Here is a 10688-nt window from a genome sequence, read left to right as displayed (position 1 = left end):
TTCTAGGTTTGTGTTCGCAATCACTTGGAGCACCTAGCAACCTCAAAACGATCGACTTTCACAATGAAATCTGCTTTCAAAGATGGCATGTAATGATTAGCACGTCTGACGGTAGATGGAATCTGCAAATAATATTATTCAACAAAGAATCAAGAAATCAATTAAAACAATTATGTTAAATAAGTGTGATAGATCGAAGATTAACTTACCTTTTCATCAAGGAATAGAACCGTGATTCCCACAAACTCCCTGTCTTTCTTGAAGTTCAGGATATCTCAGAAGCGGAGGAAGCCAGAGGCTATGCTCTGACTACTACGACCAAGATGGATAGACTCGAAGGTTGAGTGACGGACGCCGGTTTGAGGAACTGGAGAGGCAGAGGACAAACATTTTCTAGAAGATGGTTAAAGCTAAGAGGAATCAATGAGTTTTAATGAGATGTAGATTGAGTTCATCAAAGATGAAAATCATATATATAGGGTTTACAGAGGGGCTACAAATCAGGAATATTTATGATCAAGCGATTTAAGATGGGGACATGAAGAGTTCACCGGTGAAAAAATAGATTACGAACAGACACACAGCGCAACTCTGTAACTCAGACTTGTTTGAGACAATGATGAAAAGAATCCGAACTCATGTTAAACGACAACAGTTTACAATATGTGAAAACTATAATTGTTGCAAACTTGAGTTTTTTTTCATATAACGTGATGAATCTCATTTAAAAGTAAAACTCATAATACACTTGTAGGTCCGACCCTCAGAGGAAGCCGAAGAAGTAAAGACTTTCGACCTTCATAAATATATATTAAATTCGGTCATCAATGTACAAAGTATCATTTAGTTTAGTGGTATAAATGTTGGTGTTTATATCTCAATAACCCAGATTCAAGCCATGTGCTTGGTATTTTTTTCACACTTTAAAAGTGAGGCACATAAAATGCTGACGTGGCGCGCCGAAGAGTAAGCAAAAACTCAACTATTATAATATAGATTTTGTGTGCAAAGAGAAAGAAAACTACATAGATTCATTTTATATGCCAGAAACACACAATAGAAACATAATTGAATATGTATATATGCACAAGAGTCTTTGTTAAGCGTTTGTAGAAATATACGTTATAAAACGTTTATTGATGTACACATATGTCTACGTGTATGTGTGTATATATATAGAGAAAAGAAGGAACAGAGGCACAGAGCCATAAAGAAACAGAAAGAAAAAAGGAGCAGAAACGTACCAAAAGAAGTAAGAGAAAGACTCGGTATCAGTTGTGACCCAAATATCATAAAAGCCCTTTCCATTTTCATGCACTCCTCTTTTTCTAATTACTTATTACACTTCTCATCATCTTCCCTTCCTATTTGTTTTGTCTATTTTCTTCCCATTTAATTTAATTCATTTCTCATCTTCACTTTGAAAATCAAATCAGTAGATCTGATTTACAAAAAAAAATATATGTATCTTTTTTATTGAGAAATTTGGCCCAATAACCATAAAAAATTAAAATTAAGAAACTAACCAAACTTCCTCCTCTCTCTATTCCTTATCATTCCTATACTTCTCTATAGCTTATGGTTTTAATTTGTTTTTTGGTTATTTCACCAATTCATCCTTTAATTTAATTCTTTTTGTCTGTTTCCTTCCCATTTATTTCATTTTTGAAGCTGTAAAAAATAATTTATTCTCACAAAATCAATCATAAGATCTGGTTTTCCAACAGTTTATTTGTTTTTTCTGTACTTTTAATTTTGAACACAAAAAGTACTTTTAATTTTAATTTTGTTATACTCTCTATATTTCTCCTTCTTCTTCACGCCGCCTACCAAATATAAACACACTCTCTCTATCTGTAGCTTGCATTCTCTTTGCATTTTCCTCTCAGTTGTTTTTATCTTTTCACTGTTCTCTCTTCTTCTTCTTGTTTTTTTGTTTCCTCTTTCAGAAACCAAATTGTTTTCTTTTTATATTTTGGTTTTTAATCTTTTGTTTCCCTTCCTCTCTTTGCGTGTGTGAGATTTTTTTCTTCCCTTCATCACCTTTTGCCGATTGGTCATTTTATATGTTAATCTTGCTTCTTCATTCTCACTGGTAAACAACAATCTCTCTCACATTCTCTTCACTGAGATTTTTATCATCCAGTGAGTTTTTTGTCTAAACATGGAGATTTGATCAGAAAAAAAAAAGATCAGATCTCTTCTTTTTTTTTTTCATTTTCTTTTCGACCCTTTATTTGGTCTTTGATCGTACATTAACTCAGCTCCTTTTCTCAAAGCTGATCTTTTTTTATAAGATATAAGTATGTTGGTTGTGTCTGATAATTACAGATTCTTCTCCTCTGGTTTTGGTTCCGTACAGTTTTTGGACTTTGATCATCTTTGATTGTGTTAAAGGACTCATGATTCATGTTACTTCTGCTCGATCTCAAATGAAAAGTTTTATACGTACAGAGTTGATTCAGCTTCTAGTGACACAAATTATCTTTTAAGATGAAAAAAAAGTAATTAAAAATGAATGCTTTATTACTGATTATTAGTGGTGGAATTTTTTTTTTAATCTCAAATGTTTTGCTTTTTTTTTTTTTTTTTGTATGTACTTGAAGATCCTACCAGTTCTCTATTTTATAATAGTTTTATAAAGTCTTCTTGATCTTTTTTGTCTGGGCCTCTTTTGTCTGTATCTTCCCATCAAACTTTTACATAGTTAGTTTTGGTGTTAATTTATAATAAGTATTCTTGTTTTGTTGCAGCTGTCTCAGGAGTATTGGAACTTCTCTGTGTTGAGTGTACTAATCATCGATCTTGAGGATGGGTCATAGAAGAAGAAATGAGCCAGAGTTTGATGAGTTTGAGAAGCTTCTTGGAGAGATTCCAAAAGTTACTTCAGGAAACGACTTTAGCCCTTTCCCTATGTGTTTTAGCTCAAGAAGATCATCACCATCCACATTCCAAGAACAAAATCTTCATCTTCCTGGTGGCCTCTCTGCTTTTGCTGAAGGAAACTTAATCTTTGGAGCCCCAAATCAAACTCTTGAGTACCCCCAAGTTATGTCCATTCCTGCTAACCACTCTCCAAGTAGCTCACCTTGTGTATATGACAAGTTTGATTCAAGAAAAATCGATCAGCAACTGTTTAGGAAGCTTCCACACGTTGGTTACTTTCAAAATGCTCGGCCGCAGCCTCACCATCAAGCTTTGGATCATCAGTCTCATATCAACTGGAGGAATATCGAAGAAGAGGAGAGGGTGAGTCTCCAAGAAGAACACTACCCTCATTGCATCTACCTTTACAACAACAACCCTTTGACGGAAACTCCTCCAAGACAGGAACATTTCGATTATCACCGAGCTCATGATGGTGATGAAAGCGTGAGGAGTTTGGATGGGTTCGTAAGGAAGAGAATGTACTATCCAGAGAAGATTCTAATGAGATCAAACACAGCTAAACTCATAAACTACGGCGTTGGAGATGATGATACACAAAGCGGAAGAGGACTTTGGTTCAACGAAGAAGATCTTGCAATGAGACTCAACAACTTGACATTACAACAACCTCCAAAGTATAACTCTCTTGCAGAGACAAAAGCGAAGATATATCACATGGCCAAAGATCAGTACGGTTGTCGCTTCCTTCAGAGGAAATTCGCTGAGGGAGATGGCAAAGATATCGAAATGATCTTTAACGAGATCATTGTCTATATCAGTGAGCTTATGGTAGACCCTTTTGGCAACTATCTAGTTCAGAAGCTTCTGGAAGTATGCAGCCAAGATCAGAGGATGCAGATTGTTCATTCCATTACTAGAAAACAAGGAGTGCTTATCAAAATTTCTTGTGACATGCACGGGTACAAGAAAAGATTTGATTATGTAAGAGTGTTTTGTTCTTTACCTGACGTGGTCTTGTTACGTTGTGACAGGACTAGAGTTGTTCAAAAGATGGTTGAAACGGTTAAGAGACAAGAGGAGGTTTCAATGATCATGTCTGCTTTGAAGCATGGCGTTGTGACTTTGATAAAGAGTGTAAACGGTAACCACGTTGTTCAACGTTGCTTGCAGTATCTGTTACCTCACTGCGAGAAGGTAACACAACTTTCCTTCACTTTTTTTTTTCTTAAATATAATTTGAACTATTAAGAGAATGTGATTCAGTTTTTGTTTTGTTTTGTCTCTCTTCAGTTTCTTTTTGAGGTAGTGATTACTCACTGTGCTGAGCTTGCAACTGATCAACATGGATGTTGTGTTCTTCAAAAATGTATTGGCTATTCCAAAGGAGAACAAAAATACAACTTAGTCGCTGAGATCGCCTCTAATGCTCTACTCCTCTCTCAACACCCTTTTGGGTATTATTACATGTTTTAGATATTTTGATGTTTTGAATCCAATGCTTGTAAGTAATGGAGAAATGATGCCACAGGAACTACGTTCTTCAGTATGTTCTTGAGCTACAACTCCAATGGGTTGTCAACGGGATCCTAGAGCAGCTAGAAGGGAACTACACCGAGCTATCCATGCAGAAATGTAGCAGCAATGTAGTTGAGAAGTGTCTGAGACTAGCTGATGACAAACATCTAACTCGTATCATCAGAGAACTCGTAAACTATGGTCTTCTTGACCAAGTTATGTTGGATCCTTATGGAAACTATGTCATTCAAGCAGCTCTTAAAAGGTCCAAGGTAAAACACACAAATCACAAAACTGTTGATTGATTATACATTCAGTCCCTAGAGAATGCAGATTTTGTTTCAAGTTCAGTCTCTAAAGATGGGATTGTTGCAGGGGACTACTGGTTATGGTCTTTTGGTTGATGCTATTAAGCTTCATGTACCATCTCTACGTACCAATCCTTACGGTAGAAAAGTCCTATCTGCACTTTGCTCGAAGAAGTAAAATCAGCAGGTAAAAAAAATATCCTGGAGAAGTAATTTTTTGTTTTTCTCTTTTTGTCACTTGATTTTACTGTTAATGTGTTTCCTTTTTTTTCTTGACAGTTTCAGATTTGTAGCAAAAGTTGATGTGTTGTTGTTCTTGCTTGTTGGTCAAGTTACCTTGTACAATGTAATGTGTAATAAGGAAGCATAGTTCGCAGGTTTATGGTTTAAAGATCCAAAGAGACAAAAGATTCAGAATGGCTTGTTTTGTAATCTGATCTTACAATCAATCTTTGTTTTGTAATCAGATCTTACAGTCATCTTTGTTCTGTAGTATCGAATCAAATATTTCTTATTATACATGAAAAGGGTAATCAATTATGAATAATACTAATAACGCCCTAAAGAATCTGATTTGTATCCTAAAAGTAGCCACAAATACAAAACAAGTAGGATAAGATCCGCGCAGTTACGCGAGAAAAAAATAATTTTTTATATATTATTATTTATTTGTGTTCATTTATGTATTATATATATAATTAAATTAGAGTAAGCATATAAATCAAAACAATACATCTTGTTCATTTATGTTATTTTTTAGGGTAAATAAATCAAAACAAGCATTTTATTTATTTTATAAGGTATTTAACTAAATTTTAGTGATATGGACATAGATATATAATATATTTTAACTCATCTATCAACAAATATTCTTGTAATCCTAATTTCTAAATAAAAATCTCAAATTTACGTTATTTTCTCTAAAAATGATAACTTTCCAAAAATAATAAAAGTTTATTTAAAAACTACAATCAATTGATTAAAAACTCTGAAAAAATATTCTTGTTATCCTAATTTCTAAATCATAAACCCAAATCTACAATATTTCTCAAAAAAATGAAAACTTTCCAAAAATATCAGTTTTTAAGAAAAATATTTAAAAATACATCATATTGATGAAAAAAATCTTAAAAAATACTCGTCTACCACAAATATTCTTGTATTCCTAATTTCTGAATCATAAACTCAAATCTACAGTATTTCTCTTATAAATGAAAACTTTCCAAAAATATCAGTTTTTAAGAAAAATATTTAAAAATACATCATATTGATGAAAAAAATCTTAAAAAATACTCGTCTACCACAAATATTCTTGTATTCCTAATTTCTGAATCATAAACTCAAATCTACAGTATTTCTCTTATAAATGAAAACTTTCCAAAAATAGCAGTTTTAAAAAAATTATTTAAAAATACAACATATTGATGAATTTTTGTAAAGAATACTCATCTATCCGAAAATATTCTTGTTATCCAAATTTATTAATCACAATCTCAAATCTACAATATTTCTCAAAAAAATTAAAACTTTCCAAAAATAGCAGTTTTTAAGAAAATTATTTAAAAATACAACCTATTGATGAAAAACTGAGAAATAATACTCATCTATCTAAAAATATTTTTGTTATCCCAATTTCTAAATCACAAACCTTTATCTACAGTATTTCTCTAATAAATTAAAACTTTCCAAAAATAGCAGTTTTTAAGAAAATTATTTTAAAAATATAACCTATTGATGAAAAATTCTAAAAGAATACTCATCAATCCACAAATATTCTTAATAATCATTTTTAATTTTTTTTTTTTTTAAATACGTCATATTGATCTAAAATTCAAAAAGAATACTCATCAATCCACAAATATTCTTGTTATCCTAATTTCTAAATCACAATACCCAATTCTACGGTATTTCTCTAATAAATGAAAACTTTCCAAAAATAGCAGTTGTTAAGAGAATTATTTAAAAATACAAAATATTGATGAAAAATTCTAAAAGAATACTCATCAATCCACAAATATTGTTAATATCCTAATTTCTAAATCACAATACCCAATTCTACGGGATTTCTCTAATAAATGAAAGCTTTCCAAAAATAGCAGTTGTTAAGAGAATTATTTAAAAATACAAAATATTGATGAAAAATTCTAAAAGAATACTCATCAATCCACAAATATTGTTAATATCCTAATTTCTAAATCACAATACCCAATTCTACGGGATTTCTCTAATAAATGAAAGCTTTCCAAAAATAGCAGTTGTTAAGAGAATTATTTAAAAATACAAAATATTGATGAAAAATTCTAAAAGAATACTCATCAATCCACAAATATTGTTAATATCCTAATTTCTAAATCACAATACCCAATTCTACGGGATTTCTCTAATAAATGAAAGCTTTCCAAAAATAGCAGTTGTTAAGAGAATTATTTAAAAATACAAAATATTGATGAAAAATTCTAAAAGAATACTCATCAATCCACAAATATTGTTAATATCCTAATTTCTAAATCACAATACCCAATTCTACGGGATTTCTCTAATAAATGAAAGCTTTCCAAAAATAGCAGTTGTTAAGAGAATTATTTAAAAATACAAAATATTGATGAAAAATTCTAAAAGAATACTCATCAATCCACAAATATTGTTAATATCCTAATTTCTAAATCACAATACCCAATTCTACGGGATTTCTCTAATAAATGAAAGCTTTCCAAAAATAGCAGTTGTTAAGAGAATTATTTAAAAATACAAAATATTGATGAAAAATTCTAAAAGAATACTCATCAATCCACAAATATTGTTAATATCCTAATTTCTAAATCACAATACCCAATTCTACGGGATTTCTCTAATAAATGAAAGCTTTCCAAAAATAGCAGTTGTTAAGAGAATTATTTAAAAATACAAAATATTGATGAAAAATTCTAAAAGAATACTCATCAATCCACAAATATTGTTAATATCCTAATTTCTAAATCACAATACCCAATTCTACGGGATTTCTCTAATAAATGAAAGCTTTCCAAAAATAGCAGTTGTTAAGAGAATTATTTAAAAATACAAAATATTGATGAAAAATTCTAAAAGAATACTCATCAATCCACAAATATTGTTAATATCCTAATTTCTAAATCACAATACCCAATTCTACGGGATTTCTCTAATAAATGAAAGCTTTCCAAAAATAGCAGTTGTTAAGAGAATTATTTAAAAATACAAAATATTGATGAAAAATTCTAAAAGAATACTCATCAATCCACAAATATTGTTAATATCCTAATTTCTAAATCACAATACCCAATTCTACGGGATTTCTCTAATAAATGAAAGCTTTCCAAAAATAGCAGTTGTTAAGAGAATTATTTAAAAATACAAAATATTGATGAAAAATTCTAAAAGAATACTCATCAATCCACAAATATTGTTAATATCCTAATTTCTAAATCACAATACCCAATTCTACGGGATTTCTCTAATAAATGAAAGCTTTCCAAAAATAGCAGTTGTTAAGAGAATTATTTAAAAATACAAAATATTGATGAAAAATTCTAAAAGAATACTCATCAATCCACAAATATTGTTAATATCCTAATTTCTAAATCACAATACCCAATTCTACGGGATTTCTCTAATAAATGAAAGCTTTCCAAAAATAGCAGTTGTTAAGAGAATTATTTAAAAATACAAAATATTGATGAAAAATTCTAAAAGAATACTCATCAATCCACAAATATTGTTAATATCCTAATTTCTAAATCACAATACCCAATTCTACGGGATTTCTCTAATAAATGAAAGCTTTCCAAAAATAGCAGTTGTTAAGAGAATTATTTAAAAATACAAAATATTGATGAAAAATTCTAAAAGAATACTCATCAATCCACAAATATTGTTAATATCCTAATTTCTAAATCACAATACCCAATTCTACGGGATTTCTCTAATAAATGAAAGCTTTCCAAAAATAGCAGTTGTTAAGAGAATTATTTAAAAATACAAAATATTGATGAAAAATTCTAAAAGAATACTCATCAATCCACAAATATTGTTAATATCCTAATTTCTAAATCACAATACCCAATTCTACGGGATTTCTCTAATAAATGAAAGCTTTCCAAAAATAGCAGTTGTTAAGAGAATTATTTAAAAATACAAAATATTGATGAAAAATTCTAAAAGAATACTCATCAATCCACAAATATTGTTAATATCCTAATTTCTAAATCACAATACCCAATTCTACGGGATTTCTCTAATAAATGAAAGCTTTCCAAAAATAGCAGTTGTTAAGAGAATTATTTAAAAATACAAAATATTGATGAAAAATTCTAAAAGAATACTCATCAATCCACAAATATTGTTAATATCCTAATTTCTAAATCACAATACCCAATTCTACGGGATTTCTCTAATAAATGAAAGCTTTCCAAAAATAGCAGTTGTTAAGAGAATTATTTAAAAATACAAAATATTGATGAAAAATTCTAAAAGAATACTCATCAATCCACAAATATTGTTAATATCCTAATTTCTAAATCACAATACCCAATTCTACGGGATTTCTCTAATAAATGAAAGCTTTCCAAAAATAGCAGTTGTTAAGAGAATTATTTAAAAATACAAAATATTGATGAAAAATTCTAAAAGAATACTCATCAATCCACAAATATTGTTAATATCCTAATTTCTAAATCACAATACCCAATTCTACGGGATTTCTCTAATAAATGAAAGCTTTCCAAAAATAGCAGTTGTTAAGAGAATTATTTAAAAATACAAAATATTGATGAAAAATTCTAAAAGAATACTCATCAATCCACAAATATTGTTAATATCCTAATTTCTAAATCACAATACCCAATTCTACGGGATTTCTCTAATAAATGAAAGCTTTCCAAAAATAGCAGTTGTTAAGAGAATTATTTAAAAATACAAAATATTGATGAAAAATTCTAAAAGAATACTCATCAATCCACAAATATTGTTAATATCCTAATTTCTAAATCACAATACCCAATTCTACGGGATTTCTCTAATAAATGAAAGCTTTCCAAAAATAGCAGTTGTTAAGAGAATTATTTAAAAATACAAAATATTGATGAAAAATTCTAAAAGAATACTCATCAATCCACAAATATTGTTAATATCCTAATTTCTAAATCACAATACCCAATTCTACGGGATTTCTCTAATAAATGAAAGCTTTCCAAAAATAGCAGTTGTTAAGAGAATTATTTAAAAATACAAAATATTGATGAAAAATTCTAAAAGAATACTCATCAATCCACAAATATTGTTAATATCCTAATTTCTAAATCACAATACCCAATTCTACGGGATTTCTCTAATAAATGAAAGCTTTCCAAAAATAGCAGTTGTTAAGAGAATTATTTAAAAATACAAAATATTGATGAAAAATTCTAAAAGAATACTCATCAATCCACAAATATTGTTAATATCCTAATTTCTAAATCACAATACCCAATTCTACGGGATTTCTCTAATAAATGAAAGCTTTCCAAAAATAGCAGTTGTTAAGAGAATTATTTAAAAATACAAAATATTGATGAAAAATTCTAAAAGAATACTCATCAATCCACAAATATTGTTAATATCCTAATTTCTAAATCACAATACCCAATTCTACGGGATTTCTCTAATAAATGAAAGCTTTCCAAAAATAGCAGTTGTTAAGAGAATTATTTAAAAATACAAAATATTGATGAAAAATTCTAAAAGAATACTCATCAATCCACAAATATTGTTAATATCCTAATTTCTAAATCACAATACCCAATTCTACGGGATTTCTCTAATAAATGAAAGCTTTCCAAAAATAGCAGTTTTAAGAAAATTATTTAAAAATACAAATTGTTGATGAAAAACTGAGAAATAAAACTCATCTATCCAGAAATATTTTTGTTATCCTAATTTCTAAATCACAAACCCTAATCTACAGTATTTCTCTAATAAATT

At 29.3% G+C, this 10688-nt stretch overlaps 1 protein-coding gene across 1 annotated transcript; it reads left to right on the top strand.

Annotated features, from left to right (window-relative positions):
- Positions 1–1932: 1932 nt before the first annotated feature.
- LOC106332270 (pumilio homolog 12-like) lies at positions 1933–5205 on the top strand. The gene is made up of 7 exons (XM_013770744.1): positions 1933–2095; positions 2754–3848; positions 3921–4083; positions 4180–4343; positions 4418–4676; positions 4780–4899; positions 4992–5205. Exons 2-6 carry the CDS (start codon positions 2812–2814, stop codon positions 4888–4890), a joined length of 1734 nt encoding a protein of 577 aa, XP_013626198.1. The 5' UTR covers positions 1933–2095; positions 2754–2811; the 3' UTR covers positions 4891–4899; positions 4992–5205.
- The last annotated feature ends 5483 nt before the right edge of the window (positions 5206–10688 follow it).

This window comes from Brassica oleracea, chromosome C3 (assembly GCF_000695525.1).
Source record: "Brassica oleracea var. oleracea cultivar TO1000 chromosome C3, BOL, whole genome shotgun sequence".
NCBI classification, from domain to species: domain Eukaryota; kingdom Viridiplantae; phylum Streptophyta; class Magnoliopsida; order Brassicales; family Brassicaceae; genus Brassica; species Brassica oleracea.
Note: the sequence above shows the minus strand (reverse complement) of the source record. Positions and strands in the feature narration are given on the sequence as shown.

Bases quoted from the DNA above. Each gene is read 5' to 3' on its own strand.
- LOC106332270 (XM_013770744.1), top strand. From the start codon at position 2,812: ATGGGTCATAGAAGAAGAAATGAGCCAGAGTTTGATGAGTTTGAGAAG. The intron at 4,084-4,179 runs GTAACACAACTT...GTCTCTCTTCAG, and splicing joins TGTTACCTCACTGCGAGAAG to TTTCTTTTTGAGGTAGTGAT. The intron at 4,677-4,779 runs GTAAAACACACA...GGATTGTTGCAG, and splicing joins CAGCTCTTAAAAGGTCCAAG to GGGACTACTGGTTATGGTCT.